The 24442-nt window shown below is 35.3% G+C and overlaps 1 protein-coding gene across 5 annotated transcripts in view; it reads right to left on the bottom strand.

The window, feature by feature from the left end:
- ARID4B (AT-rich interaction domain 4B) overlaps positions 1-24442 on the bottom strand; it is a 142539-nt gene that overhangs the window by 65524 nt on the left and 52573 nt on the right. For all 5 annotated transcript variants that reach the window (XR_006383268.1, XM_044239333.1, XM_044239335.1 and 2 more), the window contains exons 3-7: positions 21731-21841; positions 18849-18914; positions 14754-14844; positions 11743-11822; positions 6010-6101 (exon numbers count right to left, since the gene is read on the bottom strand). Coding sequence is in view for 4 of the 5 variants with exons in the window: in XM_044239333.1 (XP_044095268.1) it covers positions 6010-6101; positions 11743-11822; positions 14754-14844; positions 18849-18914; positions 21731-21841 (440 nt within the window). In the remaining variant the exon portion in view is untranslated. The remainder of the gene's footprint in view (positions 1-6009; positions 6102-11742; positions 11823-14753; positions 14845-18848; positions 18915-21730; positions 21842-24442) is intronic.

Here is a 24442-nt window from a genome sequence, read left to right as displayed (position 1 = left end):
AAAAAGTGACTGCCTACAAAGAACACCTATTCACCTTTCATATTAAATGTTCAAGTTCCACTCTAAAACCAGTGCCCATTTATGGACTAGATTTCCTGACCCCCACTGCAAGATTTTGTTCCAAGAGTGCTCATTTCTCTCTCCTGTATCAATTTTTCTGCCTCTACTACATTGAGTCCCCTCAGCATACTGTTATTTATATGCTATTATTTCTCCCACTTAAAAAAAGAATCCCCTGGGGCTCCTGGGTGGCTCAGTGGGTTAAGCCTCTGCCTTTGGCTCAGGTCATGATCCCAAAGTCCTGGGATTGAGCCCCAAATTGGGCTCTCTGCTCGGTGGGGAGCCTGCTTCCTCCCCTCTCTCTCTCTGCCTGCCTCTCTACCTACTTGTGATCTCTCTCTGTCAAATAAATAAATAAAATCTTTAAAAAAAAAATCCCCTGACCTCACCTTCCCCACCAGCTACTGCCACCTCATTTCTCTACTCCCCTTTGCAGTCAAACAGCTTGGAACGCTCTACTCCTCAACATCTGGAAACCCCTGGACTCCTCTAAGTATCTTTTTCAACTGTCATTTCAATCAGGTGACCCTGAACCTCTCATTCAAATTTGCCCCAATCTCTCCTCACTTTTATTCTTTACCCACAGCATTTACAAATCCATTGTACTAATATAATCTACTTAGTTCTTTCTTATGTATTTTCTTTATCATCTATCTCCCAAATATGCGAGAATATAAGCTCTAAGGGCAGAGATTTTATCAATGCCTTTTATTCACTGATATATCCCAAATACCTGAACAGTGCTTGGCACAAGCATAGATATTCAATAAATATTTGTTGAGTAAATAAATGAACTGAATGGATTTCTTTCTTTCTACTATTTCTAATTTTATTTTTCCTAAAATCATAAAATGTATACAAGCAGTATAATGTACACAACCAATATAAACCACACAACTATCTATACCTAAGACTCTTAGCTAGGAAATAATTTACCCAAGACACTCAATAAACTAGTGAACTGAAATAAATGAGCATCAAAACTATTTTATTTAAGGCTAGCTCAGTCAGTTAAGCATCTTCCTTCAGCTAGGTCATGATGCTGGGGTCCTGGGATCAAGCCCCACTTTGGGCTCCCTGCTCAGCAGGGGAATTTACTTCTCCTTTCCCCTCTGCCGCTCTCCCTGCTCGTGAGCTCACATGTGCTCTTTCAAATAAATAAAATGTAAAAATAATAAAAAATAATTTAAAAAATATTTTAAGGGAGCAAACACAGAGCAAGCAGAGAACCTGCTTGGTGTTATAGCCCTCTGACATCGTTGTTTCTTTGGTGGTAAAATCGTATTTGTTTAGAGAGCCAGAACAAAATAATGCACTGTCTCTGTGACATGATTATCTGATGCCCACTGGGAACAAAGCTAACTACACGGAAATGTTTACCACACTAATTATTTAAAACTGACTGTACATCACTATTAACTGCAAATTAATTGTAAATTAAGTAAAAAGAACTTTAGACAAGATATGTGCCAAAGAACAGCAAATGACAAGGTGCAACCAGAAAAACCGACTTCAATGATCCTTATGATTTCAGGCAAGTAACTCGGTGTCAAATTTTGTACACTAAATCAAAAACCTGTATTAGTCAGTATCAGGAAGTCTAACAATGTACAACTCTTTAGAGATTAAAATATAGAACATACAGTCATGTATATACTTACCAATAAAAGGGTTTTATTTTTTCCCCAGTTTTTAATCAAGAAGGAAACTAGAATCAAATTCTCATAATAAAATAAAACAGCAAATAATAAAAAAAAACTTCTAGAATTAGATAGTGGCACTGGTTATGCAATCAGTGAATATACTAAAAACACCACACACTAGACACTTTATGAGGGTGAATTTTGGCATGTTAATTATATCTCAGTGAAAAACATTTTTTAAAGATCTGCAGACCTATATAAATACCAAGTACACATCACTACTTTATTGGGTAAACTTCAGTGCTGTCAATGGGTAAAATCCATGCCCATATATAATCCCTATCAAGAACCATTTTAAGCTTTCTTATGCTTTACTCTTTTTCTGAAGGAGAAAAAAAATAACAACAAGCAGACTGATTTCTACTGTAGCAGCTGCATATACACTTTTGCCAGGTTACTGGAAAATACTTTTGAGGGGTGAAGGTACACAAATGTTTCTATGATTTCAGTTATTCTATTCTTTAGGCAGAAATAAAATATCTATATTCAGTGGCTAAATTGTAATGGCAAAATTCAATCAACCTACACGCTGATTAAATGATCAATAACTTGCTTTAAAAAATTAAAATAGAGAATGATAATCTTAAGAAAATAGCTGAATATATTTGAATTAAGTAATTAAAGGTAGAATATAAATAAAACTCAACTGAAGGAAGGTATCAAAAATAATCAATTTTGGAATATCTGAAGGCACATTAACCAGCATGTGGATTAAAAGTTGTTAAAAGAAAATAAAAATAGTGATATGCTCATAAACAATGGAGTATGGGGAAGACTGGGAAGAAATAACCTTATTTACCTTTGTACAAAATTAAATTTCAAAAGACAATCAGAGAATCAAATGAAGGCTTTTTTAGTTGAGTAATGAAAGAGGAAATGAAGGTCAGATAAATGACCTTAAGGTCCAGGTCCAAGACTTTGTTGTAGAAAATCACTCAGAAAGGGGAGAAAGAACTCTGAGGGACTGTAATAAAGGAGAAGGGAATTTCCAACTGTGGTACTTGCCTGTGGTGCCTACATACCATGGCGTTAAGTGCTAAGCGAAAACACTGTAACATCTCTTGGCAATGAGAATGACCACCATAGTGAGGGGGAAGGAATAGAGCAAGCAAAACAAGATGATAGATGAAAAGGGATTGGTTTCCTGTAATAGTTAATTCTCAACCTCTGCTTGGCCTTCCTACTCTGCACATATGCAATACAACCCCAACAGCAAATCTTTCATTATACACAGAGATTCTCAACAGGAAAATCACTTACAATGTCTGCTGGACTCTTCAGAAAGCAAAGATCAACCTGCTCAGTGATAACTGCAAGCTTTAGTCTCATCTTCAAGAAAGGGAGACCTCGGCTAATAGATTTTTTAATACGTCATAACTGGGTCATTTTTAAAGATCATTCTAGGTGATACTCTATAAATTATCTTCAAATTTATGTCTACATGTGTAGGTGACAGTTGAAGAAAGATAAAACATGTCTAAATATTAGATGCAATATTTTTCAAACTTTAAAAAGAATTTTTGATGGACACAAAAATTGTTTTTCTTACTATATATATAAAATATAAAATATGGAAATATTGTTTCAAAAAATTCAAATAATATAGCCAAAACCAGTTCCACTTATCAGACATAAACACTATAAGCAGTATTTTCATATACTCACACATATAAATATTTTTATGAATGAAGTCAAGTCACATACTGGTATTTGATGAAAATTTTTGCATTCAATACATGACGTTTGATATCTAGTATTTACATAGTGTTTCCTATATAAACACTTTAAGGGTATGAATTCATTTAATCTTTGCAACAATTCTGAGAGATAGGTAATACTATTATCTCAATTTTACAGATGAGAAAATTGAGGCATGAACACTAAGTAATCTGCCCAAAGCTACAGAGCAAGGAAATGGCAGAGAGAGTTATTCACACCCAGGCCACCTGGCTCCAAAGTTCACACTCTTAACAATCAAGCCACATTGCCACTCTCAAAAGCTAGAGAAGTAGAAATCTTCACTAATGAAATAATTTTAATCAAATACACCCTACCTCATTATTCTGATATCAATGATCATAATTAGAAGTTGACTACCAAAACTATGGAAGACTCTAATGAGCAATGGTAGGTAAAATTTTAATACACAGTTGAAGTCATTAATTTTCCAAGAGACATTGAAAGGTTTATCTTGTAAGTGCTTCAGTGAATATTCTACGGCAATAAAACATCCCTCTGGAAAAACTGATAACATTATTAGATCACAGTAACATCAAATAATGACAACAGGAGCTTTCATATGAATAATGCTAACATACATTTTTCATTTATTTCTCCTTCTGGATGAATAAGTCATATGGAGAAGAGCAAATAATAGTTACACCCTGAATATCCTAAGATACACAAGTCATCAGCACACTAAATTCCAAGTGAGAGATATTATTCACTTAGTAATTAACTGAAAAACATCTAAAAATTTCAGAGAGTTAAGAAAAAAAAAGCATGGTCTGAATCACAAGTATAGTAGGGAAATACGAATATGAAATATTTTTTCAGTGTAAGGATTAGTCTTTTAATTTCCTCCCTCCAATGAGTCATTATTTATTTACTGTTAGAACAATTTTAGAAAGATACTGAAGTACTACTCTATCTAAGAGTCAATCAGTTGAATGGGAAAAGGCCCATGGAGCATGGGTGAGTTCAAGTCCTTGTCCTTTCCTTAGTGTGTTCCTTGGATTACTTACTGTCTCTGAGCCCAATGTCCCCAATTATTAATATGGGTAAAAATAATACCTATCTTCATCACTTTCCTCTAAGGCTGAAAGTAAGCAATATGAGAGAGAGCGCTTACCCAATCTGATTTCTATCTCCAAAGCTGAGCCATACTTACATTTAATACGTGATTCTTAATACTGAGTGAAAGCATTCACTTACGCTAAAGATTTCAGTAATTCGACTCAATATTTATTTTTAACTGCCACTCTGACAATTTTTGGGCTCAGACACGTTAAAATTTTTGAATTTTACCCAAGTGAAATGTTCAAAATTGTTTCTAAAATAACCTCCAATGGAATACATTAAAAACTCACCTTCCCAATTTTCTTCACCTGCTCCTATGGAGGCACCTATGTTTTTAACTATTCCAGCTGTTTCTTTGATAGTTAGTACCCTATCTCTAAATAATACTCTTATACTGATTTATACATTGTAGGCATTATTCTGTCGACTTCCTACTGTTACTAGGACTTAATTTTGTATTTAAGCCACCTCCTCTCCCTCCATCCTACTAAGTTTTCCTTTCTGACACAATTTTCAGGGGAAGTTACTTAGTGCCTTTGCTATTTTTTCTCTATCTGTTATCATCATATCTTTAATTTCCCCCCAATGTTCCATTATATTAAGTAACCGAGTCCACCTTTTCAATAAAGACCTCCATTCCAACACTCTGCATTCTACTGACTACCAGCATCTAGTATGACTATGGAGAACTCTGATCCCATTGTGCCTCCCAGTCCTTCGCAATAAATGATTTTTCTTTCTCAAACTGTTTGAAAACTGTTTATCTCTGATGACCCTTCAATCCTGTGATCCTTTTTAATTTAGAGTCTTTTGGAACCTATGCATGGCCCATTAAAAGTAATTTGTTAAACTGATAGAATATATGTCACAACTGTAAGACATAAAAATAAGTAAGATGGTTTCTGTCAAGGAGATTAAGATTATTAGGAAGAGAAAACAAATACTACAAAGACAGTAACAGATGAAATACTGTTTTTGACATTAGATAAATGCAAAGAATTTAGAGAGCTCAGAGGAAAGAAAACAGGTCTGTTTTTAAGGAAAGAGTAGGGAGACACAAAGCAGTTCACATAAAGGTGGGAGCATTTCTGTTGGGAGACTGAATGAGTGAGATAATGACATGGAAGGTGACATCTGAGAAAGAAAAAAAAGCAAGCATGAATAAAAGCAAAGTATCAGGAAAACAAAGGATGTATCCAGCGAATGTTGACTGGTTCCACTCTGACTACAGCACCAAGACACATGCAGGGAGAAAAGGCAGACAGATATGCAGCTGTTAAGGCTGGCTGAGCGTGGAGAATCTCAAGCACCGTGCTAAGGAGTCTGAAATTGCTACGAGATCCAGTTAGCATTTTGCAAAGTACAATTTCAAATTAGTAACTCTTAAAACAATACTAGAAGGAGAAATGAATTCAGGTTCAACTAACAGTTATGAAAATGGACTTACATATGATTAGATCTTCTTCCTCTATTTGTTTTCTTCCCTATGACAGGAGTGCCAAAATGTTCAGGGTTGGTGAGTGGGAGCTGGTCTAATGTCTGTGGGTAAGAACATAAACCCATCAAAGTTATGACGTAGCAAGTTCTCTTTCCTTTTTAAACCAAATCAGTTTAAGAATATGCTTAGATTTGAAGATTAAAAACTGCCCCCAAGGAAGACTAAAATACAACTTTCCTAAAGATAGACAACTGTCATTTCAAAGATATTAGAATAAAGATGAATGAACCCATTACGGGGGGGCAGGGCGCGGGGGTGAGAGGGGGGAGTGAAAAAATTAAGTTGTTCTTTCTTCATGGTTTCATTATCTTTTTGAAGGCTGACAGATTTCTAAGAATGATTAAAATACAAAATAAAATACAGCTCAGTAGAAATATACTGGAGAGAGAAGAAATCTATACGTAAGGACACAGAATCTGAATTGGGGCCAATTGCAAATCAAATTTCTCTTTGCTCAAAGGGAATCATAATCCATAATATAGAATTCTTAATAGGTAACAAAAATTATCCCCCAAAAAAGCATCAACTGTTTGAAAAAAAGCTTTAGATAGGATATATTATTACTTTGCAAACATTTTCTGTAATACACCTTTTTTAAAGAATATGTAAATATTGACTTCTCTACATTTAATTTTCCCTTCCTTTTTAGTCTGCAGCATCCAATACGGTGCTTGGTATGAAGATAATGATCAGCAAGTAAACATTTCCTATTGTCAACTGACAGTTCATGTCAAACCATTTGTCCCTCACCCCATCCTAAAATAAAGATTTCCAGGTGAGGAACTGGTTGTTGGTTAATAACAAGCAGAATGAAGAAAAAAGGAATCTTGGAATGATTCCCTTCACTTCTCAATATTAGATACTTCTTGGATTTTTCTTGCCATTATTTCCTAAAAAAGTTTATGTAACTAAAAAGTTAAGGTCTCAATCTGAAGACGCTATCCCAACTAACTGCATTCTCCAAATATTAATTTTGATAGTGCTGCTTTTTCTGCATTTTTAAGATCTTCCATACATTTGCTATTCCCTTCACCTCTCCAATAGAACCTCTGCTATTACAGATAATTTCATGAATACCAGGGAACTAAAGACCCCACAAAAACTGTCAGGACGGAAGTGAGGGTGAGAAACTACTCAGGATAAAGACTCCTCAAAAAAATAAAAAACTTTTTTTAATTTTTAAAAAAACTTCTCAAAGTTACAAACTGGGGTGTTATATGAAAGGGTATATATTATTTTAGATTAAAAAAAATCAGACTATCTAAATATAAACTGTAAATATTTAAAAGGAAATTTTTAACTTTTATTTTTAAAACAGATAATTTTGTTGAAACAAGATGAATAAAATGTGAAAGGGGAACCATATTAATAATCTTGCATAACTTGATAGATTGCACAACTTATTAGAATATATGTAAATGTACCTGAGGTACATAGATCTATGAATCCAACAACAAAGGATACTAAAATAGGGAAAAGGCACTACCCGTCAAACAAAAGATCAATTCCTTCAGAAGACAGAAACTATTAACTTTCATAGGACATAAAATCTAATCTTGCAAATTCAGCTTAAGTCAGGCATTTAAAAAACATCTGGAGGGGTGCCTAAGTAGCTCAGTCAGTTAAGCATCTGACCCCTAATTTCAGCTCAGGTCCTCAGGGTCCTTGGATAGAACCCCATGTCCAGCTCCACACTCTGTAGGGGAGTCTACTTGAGGATTCTTTCCCTTGCCCTCTGTTCCCTCAATCTCTCTAATAAATAAATTTTTTAAAATAAATAAATAAAATAAATCTGGAGGCAAAAGTTGGTCTAAATACAGTAATATACAAAATAAAACCTCTCTAGAAGTCACTTGTCAGGGGTGGCTGGTTGGCTCAGTCAGTTAAGCATCTGCCTTCGGTGCAGGATCAGGACCCTGGGGTTCTGGAATTAAGCCCTGCATTGAGCTCCCTGCTCAGCAGGGAATCTATTTGTCCCTCTCCCTCTCTGCCTCTCACCCCCCCTCCCACAGCTCCTGCTGTCTCTCACTCCGCTCTCTTTCAAATAAATACAATTATTTTTTAGATTTTATTTATTTCAGAGAAAGTGAGAGTAAGAGACAGAGCATGAGAAGGGGGAGGGTCAGAGGGAGAAGCAGACTCCCCAGTGACCAGGCAGCCCGATGTGGGGCTTGATCTCAGGACCCTGAAGATCATGACCCAAGCCGAAGGCAGACGCTCAACCGACTGAGCCAACCAGGCACCCCTCAAATAAATAAAATTTAAAAAAAAAAAAGAAGAAGAAGAAGAAGAAGCCACTTGTTATTAACTCCTAATTATGCTTCCTCCCCCAAATTTCAAAGTACAATATTTGCTAAACAGAGAAAATAAATTAATCTGGATTCACCTCTGTCAAGCGGACATAAGGATTAAATGCCCCACCTCGCTCCCCTTAATATTAAGGTTGCTCTTGTGAAAGCGGAGACTTCTATCAAGTACTAGGATTTCTATTTTAAACATCTGGTAAGTCACCAGTTACTGGAAAGAAAATATCCAGGATTTCTGATTACTTTCCCTATGTAATGAAGAATTAGAGGAGTAAGAAGCCTTATCTCTGTCCCTAGCCTCAAATCATGTCCAGGAAAGTAGGAGTACCTTTACTTCAAGTGAGAGAAAAGACTGAGGGAAGGGTAAAATTTGTCTCATTAAAACCTAAAGAGCAAAAATCAGACACTCCTAGCTATATTAAAGCTAAAAGAAAATTCCATAGGCCTAGGGGAGTCATGCCTATGGCCGTGTTTCCTAAATGGGCTATAGGAAATACGGAGATGAGATTTAACTAACCTTTCTTTGGAGTATCAACTGCACATAGGAAGTAGTAAACGTACAGCGAATACCAGCTGATGAAACTACTTCTGAGTAACAAGCTCTGCAGAAATGCCCCAACCCCCAGGCAGTGTCAACACCCTCACAAAGCCGGTTAGGGCTAGAATCCGTACTGTTAGCACCAGAATTGACTGAAGTATGGCTGTGATTCTCTTACATGGAAATCTTAAATTTAAGTCTTTAAGTATGTAGTTTCTTAATGGAATTAGTGATCCCAAACACTGCCAGTCTGATGTGGCTTTCTGCTCAAGATCAAAGTTATTACTGATAATAACAATGCTCTGAGTAATTTTTCAACAAATTAAAAATGTTTTTTGAAAATATCAAAAATATCAAATAAAGATAAGGAATACATAGATGGCAAATTAAATACACTCCTGGCCATGCTACCACAGAACCCAGTACATACAAAATCTTAGAATACATGGTTGTTTGATTAATGCTTTTTCTCCTCCAACAGATGATAAGTTACTCAAGGATAAATTCCATGTCTACTTGGCTTACCCTTGTGTCTCCACTACCTAACATAGCATGCACCTGGCTTATGAGAATGGGATACAATACACCCATATTTTAAGTACCGTCTAGCAAAACATAAAGTCTAACACATATAGACACACACAGCAAAAGTGTCCACCTTGAAGGTGAGAAGGACACACTGAGCTACTTGTTCATACTGCTTCAGCCTTTACACTACAACTGCCCTGTTAACTATATGATTCTCCTGGGGCGGGGGGGTGGGGGTGGACGACAACAAAGTATTTTAGATATTTCTCTGGATTAAAAAAATAAGGCACATGCCTTCACTAAACATGAAAAATCAAGTCTTTAAGCCCCCATATTTATTCACTGACCTACTATAACTGTACACATGTTCTAAGAGAAATGAAATTATTTCTAGGAATAGGGGTGGCTGGCTAGCTTAGTCAGAAAAGTATTATGACTCTTGCTCTCACGGTTGTGAGTTTGAACCCACTCTGGGTGTAGAGATTAAATAAATAAAACATTTAAAAAATTACATAAACTTATAAAGAATTGTTACTTTATCAGTACAAAAAGCCAAATTCACTGCCAATTTTAAAGTTGTATATAATTCCTATATTTAAAGCTTCACAATTAATTAAAAAATATCTACTGAAGGCTTCTATACAGAAAACATTGGGGGGGGGGGAAGAAGAGCCTATCAAAATGACAAAAATAGGGCTATTGCCCCGCAAAACAGCTTAAAATCTTACGGGGAAAATAAGAATAGTAATAAAAAAAGACCATCAAATAAGAATAAGAGAAATGCCAAAGGATCAAAGGATAAAGGGATCAAATCTGCTTAGAAAGCTCACGAAAGACATCATGGAGGAACATTAAGAGCAGTACTCAGCAGAAACCAAGAAAAGAATATGAATCATAATCTGAAAATACCAAGTAGTCTTGTAAGACAGAAGTTCAGGGAAATGGGGCACCTGGCTGGCTCAGTCCGAAGAGCATGTGACTCTTGATATCGGGTTGTGAGTTTGAGCCCCACACTGGGTATAGGGATTACTTAAATAAATAAAAACTTAAAAATAAAAAAAAAATAGGAAAAGAAAAAATAAGTAGAAAGAAATCTTACAATATGAGACTGAAAAAAATAGTCCAGAATCACAATACACAGAACCTGTCCCAAATTCTCAACTGGAATAGGAATTCAATTATTTAAGGGAAAGGAAAATATTTTCAAAACAAGAAAACATAAAATAAAGTTTAATAGTCAAATAAATAATATAAAAATGTCCCCAAAGAAACACTGTTCTAAATAGTGACAAGAAGAAAAGTAATCATGGTTTGGCCATGCTGTGCATTAATATTTATAAGCTGGACTACAGAATATAACACTTTAACAATATGTCCATTTTCAAAATTCTGGATTGCAAACTACTGATTTACAAAACTTTGTGAACCCTCCCTCCATTCTTAGTAACTTAACACCTTTCAATTCTAGAGCATGGCTTTGGTACTAGAAAATACTGGTTTGAGAACCAGCTCTGACCATCAGTCTCACCATCAGTAAATTAAAGATAATGATGCTATCTACTTCACAGTGTTATGAATATGATGATGTAGGTAAAGCAGTAAGCAAAGTCCATGTCAAACATAAGCACTTCATTTATTCATCGGACTACCATTTATTCAGTGCCTGCTCCATTCCAGGCACTGTTCAAGGAACCGGGAATGAGTGGGGAGGAAGACCTATAAAATCCCTGCCCTTGTGACACCTTCTAGGGAGGAAGGCAGACAATAAACAAATAACTAAGCACATACACATATCCTGATGTCAGAGAGTGACACAAGCTCTGAAGAAACTTCGACCAATCTGAAAGGACTGAAAGGGTGGCAGGGACTAGTATAGAAAGGGCAGTCAGACAAGGCATCTCTGAGGAGGGGCTGTAATGACATCAGCGAGCAGCAGCAGCAGCAGTTACGATGACTTTAGTATCTATAGATCCTTTAATGAGGGGGTTCAAGTGGATTATAAATGGACACCTCTTTTCTATAATTATTTAAAATTAGAGTATACATAAAAGTTGCCTAAAAATAATAGTTAAGCAAGATCATTGAATTTTCATTGTGGACAAATGCTAAAATATTCTTGGCGGGGGGCTGGGGGACGGAATATATCACCTGGTACTCAAACACAAGGCCTTAAACAGACTCACAGATCACATGATAATGGTATTAATGAATTTTCCTGACTAACAAGTAAGTAGCTTGAGTTGACAAAGAAAAATATGCTCCCCAAATACAAAATATGAAGACACAATCATTCATTAAACGATTACTTACTTCACTTTCAGCAAAATGCCTCTCTCCCTTCAGGCACAGTGAAGATCGTCTCAGTGTCTTCTCATCTCCATCATCAAAAACTATGAGAGGAGATAAAATTAGAAAATACTGAAGGATTTTTCAAAGATTAACAAAGATGATATAAATTATCATTTAATTTTGAGTGCAAATAGAACTATTGTTTCAGAAGAGTACATCTGAAAATTAGTCCACGTTTTATTTTCTGATAACTTCAAATACAGAGTATGTTTTCCAATTTCTAGTGATAACGAAATAATATACCTGAAATGAAAACATCTTCCCTAACCCAGAAAGCATTAAGGGGGAAAAAAAAGTTAGCATTTTAGGAAAAAACAATCTAAATGTTAATTAACCCTTCTCAAAGTAGTCAAAGAAAGGCAAGTTTTCCAGCTGGTAATACTGACAGATTCACTGAAAAAAAAAAAAAAGGAATACAAATTTATATATTCAGACTGCACCTAAAAAACTACTCTGCTTTTACTATTTAAAGCAGGGTTTCTAAACCTGAGCACTACAAACATTTCAGGGCGGATAATTCTTTATCACGAGGGCTAGCTATTCTGAACACTGTAGGATATTTAGCAGCTTCCCTGGCCTCTGGCCACTAGATGCCACTAGTGGCTCCTCATTTCTGACAACCGAAAGTGTCCACAGACACTGCCAAGTGCTACCTGGGTGACAAATTCACTCCCCATTGAAAATTACATATTTAAAGTACTAAAATGTCCCAACAAATTTACTGTAAGTTTATTTAATATTGTAAATTTATTTTATATTGTAATTTTAGCATATACTTACATTCCTCACAAATCATGGGAAAAAATACCTCTATTCTAAAGTTACCAGGCTTCGATTTTTAGAAATGGCAATGTTTACCTAAGTAACAAAATTAGGTTCTTATATCTTAAGTGAAACTATGTGACACTGGATAAATAACTTTTAGCACAATTTTTTAATGTTGTAACTAAAATATTCAATGATAATAATATCAGATTTATGAGACTGAATACTGCACATAATTACGATCTAGGCTTACTACATAGAACATGCTCACAGTCTGGTCACCTACATAAAATCGAATTTTCCTGTCTCAAATTAAAATTTCTCCCCTCTTCACCAGGTTTTTTCTCATCCCACAAAAATATAAACAAAACTCATCTACACTATTTCAAAGGTCCATCAAATTTTGACAACATCAAAGACATTTTAACTAGGTGTTTACTCTCACCTATGAGGTCATTAAAGAATAAGAATTACTCCTATTCAATAAATAATACCAGGATAGCTGGCTATTGATGGGGGGGATATGATATTTCAGAATGTCCAAATAAACAATTAAATAAATAAACTGTAGGTAAAATAAACAGCTCTTTGCAAAACAAAAATAAAACTAGAAACTGAAGAGTACACTGGATAATAAATTTACAACACTGATGAAAGGAAGCCCTTTTAAACAAGATTCAAAACTAAAACTACAAAGCAAAAGGTGACCATAGGAAAAACTGACAATATGAAAACTGATAGCAGAAATAAAAGTAAGTAGGAGAAAAGTATTTGCAACTAAGGTAGCCAGAGGTTTAATATTCAGAATATACAAAGATCTCATCTCCTAAAAATAAGAAAATGTAACCATGCCAATAGGACAAGGGAGAGACTGGGAAGATCCTGTAAGATAGTAACGTGAAAGGGCACCCTGGGTGGCTCAGTCAGTTAGGCCTCCAAATCCTGGTTTCAGTACAGGTCACGATCTCATGGATCTTAAGATCAAGCCCTACTTCCAGCTCTGTGCTCAGCAGGGAGTCTGCTTGAGATTCTCTCCATCTGCCCTTCCCCCAACTTACGTGTGTGAGCCCTTTCTCTCTCTAAAGTAAGTCTTTAAAAGAGAAAGAGAGAGAGATGGGGGCTATGTCAGTGGCTCAGGTGGTTAAGCATCTGCCTTCAGCTCAGGTCACAATCTCTGGGTCCTGGGACTGAGCGCCACATCGGGCTTCCTACTCAGAGAGTCTGCTTCTCTCTCCTTCTCTCACTCTCTCTCCTCCTGTCTCTCCACTCCCCTTTCCACTCCTCCCCACTGGTCATTCTCTCTCTCTCTCTCAAATGAATAAACAAATCTCTCAAATAAATCTCTCTCTCAAATGAAAATATATAAATAAATAAATAAATAGATGGTAACTGGAAGAAGAAAATACAAATAAAATGATGTTCCTGTCAATAAACATATGAAAAAATGTTCAATCTCACTAGTACACAGGAGGGGAGTATTAAAGCAAAACTGAGATACTACTTTGTATCCAAATGGGCAAACATTTTTACAGATTATTAACATCAACTTTTACTTGGGCTGGGAAAATGAGTGCACTCATACACTGTCCATGGAAATGAATACCACCTCCTAGAAAGGCAGTTTTCACTACCTAAGTTTTAAACTACATTTCACTTCACCATGCCTGGTCCTCAATGTATACATATACCAGGGAAATACAAGAATAATGTACATGTACAAGATATTCAATCTAGCATTTACTGAAATGCCAAGAAAACTGTCAACATCATCAGTAAAAGAAAATAAATTATGGTACGTCAAATATTACGAAACATACTATCATAATTAAAAGAAATTTCTCTGTTGAAGAATTCATGTTCATGTTCATTCATGTTCAATTCATGTTCATAAAACATGAATACATTTAACACTACCTAAATGTGCACTTAAAATAAGATAGAAAAAAATCTAAGATATACACTCAAGTGGAAAAAGCTACAAATTCAACTGTATAATATATACACTAATTTCAAATTATACTTTATGCACATATTTATGAATTAAAAATTTTAAAGACCAGAAAGATTTAAAAAACATTAACAGCAAAACAAAAACAAAAAACATTAACAGTAATAATAACCTATGGTGTTAGGGGAGGAACTAAATCAAGGAAATTTTGATATGTATGATCTTTGAAAATACATTTTTAAAAGATTTATTCCCTTACCTACAGTGTACCAACTTGCATCTGTTAATTTATTGATAACAGCTTCCTGATATACACCATCAAGGTTCTTCACTTCCACAATAGCTCCGACCTAAAGTGTTTTTAAAAAGTTAGAAAAAACTTTTAGAATGTAAGTGAACAAATGAAAAACTAGCTTTTTTTTTTTTTTTAAACTGAGTGCATGGTGGCGAAGGATTAAAAAAACTACTGATTTGATTTGATTTGTCTTAAGGTACCAGCAGTTTTACCTACCACTGTTTTTGTACCATCAGTGAAAATGTCAACATAGTAAAAGGTAAATAATATCTAAGTATTGTTATGAAAATAGTTTTGCCCTTATAACTTCCCTGAAAGGGGTCTTGGGAGCCCCCCGAGGTCTTTGGACCACACTTTGAGAACCACGATCTCTGAAGTTGACAATTCTTGACTCATATTAGTACTCCTCCTTCCAAGAGGCTGGAGAAAGGTAGAAACAGTTAAGAAAGAGCTGTGCTATCTCCTTAAGAGTTATAATGTACCACTAATGACAATCATTTAAAATATTTTCCATCTAATCAAGAAAATGCCGGCAATTAAAGTCATATTTGTCCTTATAGGTACCTCAAACTAAGAATCTTCTGCACAGTGAAGGAAATCATCAACAAAATGAAAAAGGAACCTACTGAATGGGAGAAAATATCTGCAAATCATGTATTTAATAATTTGATAATTATCCAATATATAGAGAGAGAACGCCTATAACTCAATAGCAAACAAACAAACAAAAAAATCTGATTAGCAAATGGATAGAAGATCTGAAGATCTGACATTTTTCCAAAGACACACATGGGGTCAACAGGTACATATCAGGATGCTAACATCACTAATCATGAGGGAAATGAAATCAAAACCACAATGAAATATCACCTTACACCTGTTAGAATGGCTATTATCAAAAAGACAACAAAAACCAGTGTTAGCAAGGATATGGAAAAAAGGGAACCCTTGTGCACTATTGCTGGGAATATAAAATAAATTGGTACAGCAACTACAGTAACAGTATGGAGGTATTCAAGTTAAAAATAAAACTATGACCCACTAATTCCACTACTGGGCACCTATCCAAAGAAAAGGAAACATTAATTCAAAAAGGTATCAGCACCCCCATGTTCAATGCAGCATTATTTACAACAGCCAAGATATGGAAACAACCTTAGTATCCACTGGTGGATGCATGGATACAGAAATAAATAAATAAATAAATAAATAAGAATATGTATGTGTATATATAACACACATATGTATGTATATAATGGAAAACTATTTAGCCATAAAAAGGAAGGAAATTTTGCCATGTGCAACATGGATGTACTCTGAGGACATTATGCTAAGTGAGATAGAGAAAGACAAGTATCATATGCTATCACTTACATGTGGAATCTAAAAAACAGAACAAACAGAAGCTCATAGACACAGAACAGACTGGTTATTGCCACAGGTGGGAAGGGAGCAGGGAGTAGACAAAATGCGTAAAAGTGGTCAAAATGTACAAATTTCCGGTTTTAAAATAAATTAAGTCCTAAAGATGTAATGTACAGACAGCATGGTTACCATAGTCAGTAATACCATATTGCATATCTGAAAGTTGCTAAGAAGAATAAATCTTAAAAGTCTCTATTATAAGCAAAAAAAAAAGAAAAATTAACTATGGATGGTGATGGATGTAACTAAACTTACGGTACTGATTAAACATCAAATCATTATGTTGTACATCCAAAACTAATAAAATATTATGTCAATTATATCCCAATAAAAATAAAATATAAGTATCTGATCTTTATGGTGATAACAAAAAACAAACTTGCTCAGAGAAAGACTGAAGAGCTTAACAGAGCTTTTCTTAAATGACTACAGTCAATAAATACATGGTACCATTTTTTTAATTTAGTAAGTAGTCTAGGTATTATGTTTCAACTGAACTCATAAGAAAATATATTGAGATCAAATGACCATCACTTTTGGTAGGTTTATTTCCTCTAAGAGAAACATTTATCCAAATGCGGACACTTTCTATTAGGTAATAGAAAGCTATGAAGCGTATCAGGGAACAAATTAAAATCTATACACACACACACACACAAACAAAAAACAATAGACAAAAGAAAATAACAATCTTGAGATAAAATTTAATATACCTGCCTATGTCAAAATCAAAATCCTTAGCCCTAATCATAGACAAAGAACAATTTAATAAAGTAAAAAAAGCCAAACAAGTAAAATAAACCAACTGTGCCACAAAGAGGCAGGAGCAGAAGGAGAAAAAGAGGGCCTTAGGATACAAAGTGGTTGCCTTTTCTATCTCTTCACAACACTGAGCGTATTTTGTAGCTGGTAGGAGCTGGCCTGAGCCAATGTGAACAGGGCGACAGTCAGTGAGAGCTATGCTGGTGTGCTTCTGAGGCAAGAACACAAATAAGGCACAGAATTCTATGTGTTCTGAACATTCAGAGGGCACACGCTTCAGTGACAAGAATTTTGGCTCTGTCATCACTGGCTGGCCTGGCCAGATTATTTTATGTCCCTTTAGTGTCTTCTGTGAAGGGCTGTTAGAATTATATAAGACAGTATGTGTAAAAGACTTATTAGCCCAGCACTAGCACATACTAAGTGCTAAATAAATGGTGGCAAGCATCATATTATAAGTATACACATTTTGGGGTTTTTTTGTCCCTGCAAGTCATGAACACATGCATGTAGCATTAAAAATGGCACCTACAAAACAGGAATGGTGGAAAATAATTTTTGTAAGGCAAGTTTTTTTTTTTTTTTTAAATTACAAGCTTTAGCTCTCTATAGTGCCTACTAATGCTCTAGGGATCCAATTAAAAATCTTTCAATCAGGAAATAAAGCTTTGCTTGACCTTCAAAAAAAAAAAAATCTTTCAATCAAAAAAAGAAGTCTTCCAATCAATCACAAACAAACAACTGGCAGATACACATATCTAATGCCCCCAAAGTACAGCTGTGTCGGTAAAGAATTTTTCTTGTATCTAGAAATGTTTCTTCAATTCTGTTAGCATTTCTTAAAACTCATCCAGGCAGGCCATTTTCCAATTTTCAGACATTCTCAAGGGCCAAAGAGCACACAGTGGCGGCCCACACATTCCCTTTAGCTTGCTCACTAGTAGAAAGTAGAACAGCACTGATTTCATCCACCAGTGAGGAGAAATGAATGCAAATAAATAAAACTATCTGTATGTAACATGCTTAACACTTTGTCGGATAACCCTTAAAAAAATTCATTTGCCTGTAGCTGTTTCAACAAATTAGCACTCAAAAGCTCTTTGGGGCTCCTCGGTGGCTCAGTCAGTTAAGTGTCTGCCTTCAGCTCAGGGCATGATCTCAGGGTCCGGGGATCAAGCCCCATACTGGGCTCCCTGCTCAGAGAGGAGCCTGGTTCTCTCTGTCCCTCTGCCCTTCCCCATGCTCTTTCTCTCTCAAATAAATAAATAAAATCTTAAAATAAATAAATAAATAGAAGCCCTAAGGTTCTTACCATGTTGGAATTTTTCCCTCACTTTTCACATTGTCACAGAACCTCCATCACTTAATCCCTAATTCATCACCCATTAATTCTGGAAGTACAACATGGTAAAAAGGAAACAGATAGTAAATAAAAACCAGTCAATGCTTCCTTGATGTTTACTTCATTTCTAAACACAGGTTCTCTTATAACATCAAGTTTCACTGAACATTCTATTGTTTTCTACTGGCCTATTTAGAGAGAACTATGTTTATCAACTCAAAAACAGCCAATGATTAAAAAGAAATGACCAGGGTGCCTGGATGGCTCAGTGGGTTGGGCCGCTGCCTTCGGCTCAGGTCATGATCTCAGGGTCCTGGGATCGAGTCCCACATCGGGCTCTCTGTTCAGCAGGGAGCCCGCTTCCTTCTCTCTCTGCCTGCCTCTCTGCCTACTTGTGATCTCTCTCTCTCTCTCTCTGTCAAATAAATAAATAAATAAAATCTTTAAAAAAAAAAAGTAATGACCACGTATAATTTTTAATGTCTCCCATTGAAGCATTAGAATTAATAATGAATAAATAAATGAATTACCTTTAGTGGGCCCTTTATGTGGTCATCCTGAACTTCCACTGTTGAAGAATCATGCCTAAATGTTACCTAGAGATCACAAATTTAATTAGCAACAAGCCCACACACATACACAAAATCAAGTGACACAAGTTCATCAACGAATGAATTTGTTCTCATTACAAGTAATCTAACACAGCTGTCTAGTATATATAACTCTCCATCCCTAACCCGATTAACTGAAAATTTTATTATTTTAGACAGACAACTTTCCAGAATAAATCAGCTGGTGTTTCATATATTAGACTTTATTCAATACTATTAGCTATTACCTTAATAGTATAATTTCCTTTCCTAAAAAAAAGGAGGGGAGGGAAAAACAGGTGGAGACCTTAGGGTATTAGGTCTTCTATCATTCTCGGAAGACCTAGTTTAATAATAAGCTGTAGCTTATTTAGTAGCAACATTTACTGAGAGCTAAGCATCAAGGCTCAAGCATTAAACACAATCTTTACAACAACCTTATTAGGTAGGTATGATGGTTCCCACTTTGTTGATAAGAAAACTGAGGAGCAGAAAGAATAAGTAACTGGTCCAAGATCACAGAACTGGTACACAGTAGAGCTGAGACTCAAACTTAAGCGGTCAAGTTCCCGAAGTTTACTGTACTCTGTATCAGTACAGGAAGCAGAGAATAGGAAACCAGATGTGAGGAGATTACATAAAAACAAGGGTTCAAGTTTAAATATTAGTTAGTGAAATATTAGTTAGCATTAGTTGGTGAAAATAAGACAGCTTCAAGTATTCAGTGTAAGAAAGCTGTTTTCCCTATACAAAGCAACAGCTCTTACAGGGATTCAACCATCAACATGGTCTTACCAGACGTCTCTGGTACTACATCTACGGAATGTGCTCACAAAGAAGTTGTGAAGAGATGTCTTATAGCATCCCAGGCATTTCTGTCACACAAAAGCATTACCATGCTTTATTTAAATTATGTGTTTAGTTATTTCGGTCACTCGCTCAGACTGTAAACCACTGTAAGCGGAGATCAGATTTTAACACTGGAGTTTCAAAACCTAATACAGTACTTATTAGCACACAGTAAATATTTGATCAATGAAAACTGATGAGGAAGATGTAGATCAACAAACTGTTGAAAATGTATGAACTTTATTTGAATCATAAACAAATCAGAAGTATACCACTGTATCTGTTGAGAAAATAATTAACTTTGAATTACAAACAGATTTTTAGAGCAGCCAAAAAGATTAACAAGTTTTAGGTATCTGTTATTTACAAGGCACAAGGTACTGGTACTCTGTGCTATCAACAGAAGCAGGAAAGACTAACAGTTCTCTTCCTTTTATTAATAGCAAGAAATGGCAGGAGTGATATATGCCATTTAGCTGGTTCATTCATTACACAGCAACACCCAGCTGAGACTGCAAGTCAGAGCTAAAATCCAGCCTATGCTCTGCAAACCAAAGCAGGGGTCCTAGAGTAAAACTGATCCTGTCCAAAGGGAACACCTTTTTCTAACACTGAAGTCTAACCTGCATGCCAAATTCTACTAAAGCAGCGATCTACCAGGAGGGAAAGCGTTTGTCTGACAGTAAGGTATTGCATGTACTAGTAGGAGCTCCGTCTGCATTTCCAAGATAGTAGTGGCAAAAAAAAATGAGTGCTCAGGGAACATCAGTGTGTGAAATCAAAACAGGGAATGCCAATGTAAGAACACCATAAGAGTACCCACAAAAATCAAATCACGGAAGAGTGAGCAGGTACCACATGTGTGAAAACTAAAGGCATGGTGTGACCAAGACCAGACTCCTCCAGTTGATTTAAAGGTCTTAACCACAATGGATCTTAATTAGAAATGTAAATCAGAATCACAGGAAGCTTTTCTCAACACATCCATGCACACAGAAAGAAGCTAGAATATAGGCACGGAAAAAGCTCCAGAAGAGAATCTGAAACTCTCCACTGGACATACACCTCTGTGGCCTGTTTGACTTGGTGATATTCAAACCAGTGTTTTACAGGGTATCTGCTAATCTGCACTATAAATCCTCTGAGGACAAAGATCAGGTCATCCCGATATCCCCAACCCCCTTCCACCTAACAGTACCCTACACAGTTTACCACTTAGTAAATAACTGACAAATGAATAAATATCTACCTTCAAATATTTCACTTGTCCTATATTTTTCAACACTGATAGTTTACTAAAATGGAAACAATTACATTTCCTTTTCTATATTATCTGAGACAAAACACAAGTATTTAAGATTTTTTTAAAGAAAGATAAGGAAATCAACAACTAGATCTACCTTATTTTATTGTTATCTAAAACACCATCAATTATAAATCACATCTCAATTTGATGGTTAAAATGGTGGAGGATGGTCTAAAATTAAGAATTAAACCAAATGGGGCACCTGGCTGGCTCAGTGGGTTAAAGCCTCTGCCTTCACCTCAGGTCATGATCCCAGGGTCCTGGGATCGAGCCCTGCATCAGGCTCTCTGCTCAGCGGGGAACCTCCTTCCTCCTCTCTCTCTGCCTGCCTCTCTGCCTACTTGTGATCTCTGTCTGTCAAATAAAAATTTGGAAAAAAAAAATTAAACTACATGATTTCTAAGGTCCTTTCCAGCTCTAAAAGGCTAACAACACAAACAGTACAAAGTCTGTCTATATTGAAATGTCATTCAAAATATCAATTTGTAATAATCTAACTTCATCCTAATTAGAATACTTTAAAATCCCAAATAATGTTTTGTTTTCAAGTATTTGACAACCCTTATATAGAAACTAAACCCACCTTGCAGAAAAAAGTCTTAAATACACACACCAAAAAAAGTTTAAATATCAAATACTGAACGTATAAAATCTACATATACTCTACCTTGACTTTGACAAGTCTTTTTGCTGTCTTGATCTTAGCTTCACAAAAGGCTCCTCTGTATTTAGCACTCACATCAGTGCCCACTGTCAAATAGGGAGGCTCATCAAGGGCCTAAAATGCAAACAAATACAATTAGATTTAAAGTCTCTTAATTCTTTAGCACAATTACACTTGGACTGGCAGATCTAATCCTATGGTAGCTATAAAAGTTGTAATAATTGAATGTATTTGTTAACAAGAACCATCCACAAAATACTCTAACTTAAAAACAAGTAAAGGGGTGCCTGGGTGGTTCAATGGGTTAAGCCTCTGCCTTCGGCTCAGGTCATGATCCCAGGGTCCTGGAATCAAGACCCGTGTCAGGCTCTCTGCTCAGCGGGGAGCCTGCTTCCCTCCCCCTCTCTGCCTGCCTCTCTGCCTACTCGTGATCTCTCTCTCTCTCTCTCTCTCTCAAATAAATAAATAAATAGAATCTTAAAAAAAAAAAAAAGATTCCCATGCTAATTGCAGACCATGTTTAAAAAAGAAAATAAAAACAAGTAAAATCTATGTATCAAAAAAACTACTTTAGATGTACATCATATAAAATAAAAATGAATTTTTTTCTATATAGAATACATATAGCCCATGATATGAATAAGCTTAATCACAAGTTTATCATTCTATCCACCCTTCCATCTATCCAATCATTCAAGTATTTATTTACTATATGACCATCTAAAGAGAAGGCAGATCCTTAAAAGCCTCAAAATTTTAGGCTACATCTTAAGAAGCCACCCAGATTCCGAATAGCTTTGTCATATCCCTACCTAGACAATTCAAAGGTAGAATAGGAGGGGTGGGAAGAATTACATCTCTTTCAAACAAATGGAGAAAACTATAAGAAAACCAATCTGGGAAATCGTAAATACTTTGGGATGAGTTCACTACTTATTTACCCTTACATGTTAAATATTTTAAGTTTCCTCTCTTGTGATTCTTTTTTTTTTTTACTGTGTGTGTGATTTAGTTTTTTAACAGTCCTAATCTAGCTGCTCTGACTCTTTACAATCATGTACATTTCTGTATAAGATCTATAATTTTAAGGAGTTCTGCTTATATTAATTAATGTATAATCAAAGAAAGTTTATGTAAGTAACTTCTTACAATGTTTTATAAGAAATACTAATATTCCACCAAAAAGAAAAGGAGGAGAAAGTTTGGGAAAACCAGTTTACTGAATGAACCCCCCCTACTCTGCCTCATTGTCCAAAGAAACCCTTTTTTCTATTAACATCTATTAACATCTTGTAGAAATTTTATAGACCAGGAGGAAAAATGCTGTTAATATAGCAGTGAGTGATGAAAATACAGATTTCATTTGGATGGATCTTAAATTAATCCCAACAGTTGTGGATAATACACATAAGGAGTGATCTATCAACAACAAAAAAAAGACATATAGTCTAATGACATACCAAAAGTATTATAATCAAATAATTGTACCTTTTTTTTTAAAGGAGGGAGGTAGCCCATAAACCAAGACAAAGTTACTACAACTAAAAATATCAGGGTGACCTTCTTAATAGCCATTTGTTTCACATTCTATTTATTTCATGGAAAGTATTTTTTAAAATAACACAAAATGATATATCAAGTATATGAATTTTAAAATCTATATGGGGGGGGGAGTGAGCCAGCCCAGTCAGTAAAGCACAGGACTCTTGATCTTGGGGCTGTGGGTTTTAGTCCCACGTTGGACATAGTTACTTTAAAAAAAAAAAAAAAGATTAAAAAAAAATCTACCTAGGAAAACACTTTTATTTCAATTCATTTATGTCATAACACAAGTATACCCTCACCGAAAGACAATAACTTCTGAATTACTACCACTAAAATTTGTTGATATCATTGACTTCACTTTGATAACTTCGTACTGCTCTTGCACCTAAAATTTAAAAATATACTTTTCTACTTTACCTACTTGCCTTAAGCCTCTTATAATACCATTTTCCTTGGTCAAATTCTTGGTTAAATTCCAGACAAGCTAGTGGCTTTATTATACAAAAAATATGAAACAGACACACAACACTTTGCCCAGAAATTTTAAGAAAATTTCAGGAACCACATCAATTCCCTTTGTGGTTCAACTGGTATTGTGTGTTACTGCTACAAAAGCAAATGGTGGGCCTGTCTTCATGACTATTAAACATTACTCTCCACAACTTGCAAACCTCTTCCATTAATACATCCTGCCTTATTAGCCAGTAAAAATTTATTTTCATGGAGAAATAGTATACTTAAAATAAAGGAATACTGATGAGGAACAAGAAACTGTGAAACACAGGAAAAAAACAAGAAAACTAAAAGTTGAACATTTATGCCTACTCAAAAAAATGTTTAAGAAGTGATACTTTTTTAAAACATTTTTATTAAAGAGTACTGTGAACAAAAAAGGGAATAGAATAGTAATATATTTAGACTACTTATATAGAGAAAACCACTTACATATTTTCATTAACATTCATACCAAATCCTGGCAATATGCCAATGATAGCAATCTGTCAATATGTTTACTGAGATTTATTCAACTTAAATTTGAAAGAGATTTTTCCCCAAAACCAAGCCTATCTCACATCCTTACCAACATAAAAATCCATGCTAACAGAAAAGAGTAATAATTACCTCAAATATTGTGGAGGCAAATTATTATTCTGAAGGGTAGTATTTCCC

Source organism: Neovison vison, chromosome 2 (genome assembly GCF_020171115.1).
Source record: "Neovison vison isolate M4711 chromosome 2, ASM_NN_V1, whole genome shotgun sequence".
Taxonomy (NCBI): domain Eukaryota; kingdom Metazoa; phylum Chordata; class Mammalia; order Carnivora; family Mustelidae; genus Neogale; species Neogale vison.
The sequence above is the reverse complement of the archived record's forward strand: the minus strand, read 5'-3'. Positions and strand labels throughout refer to the sequence as shown.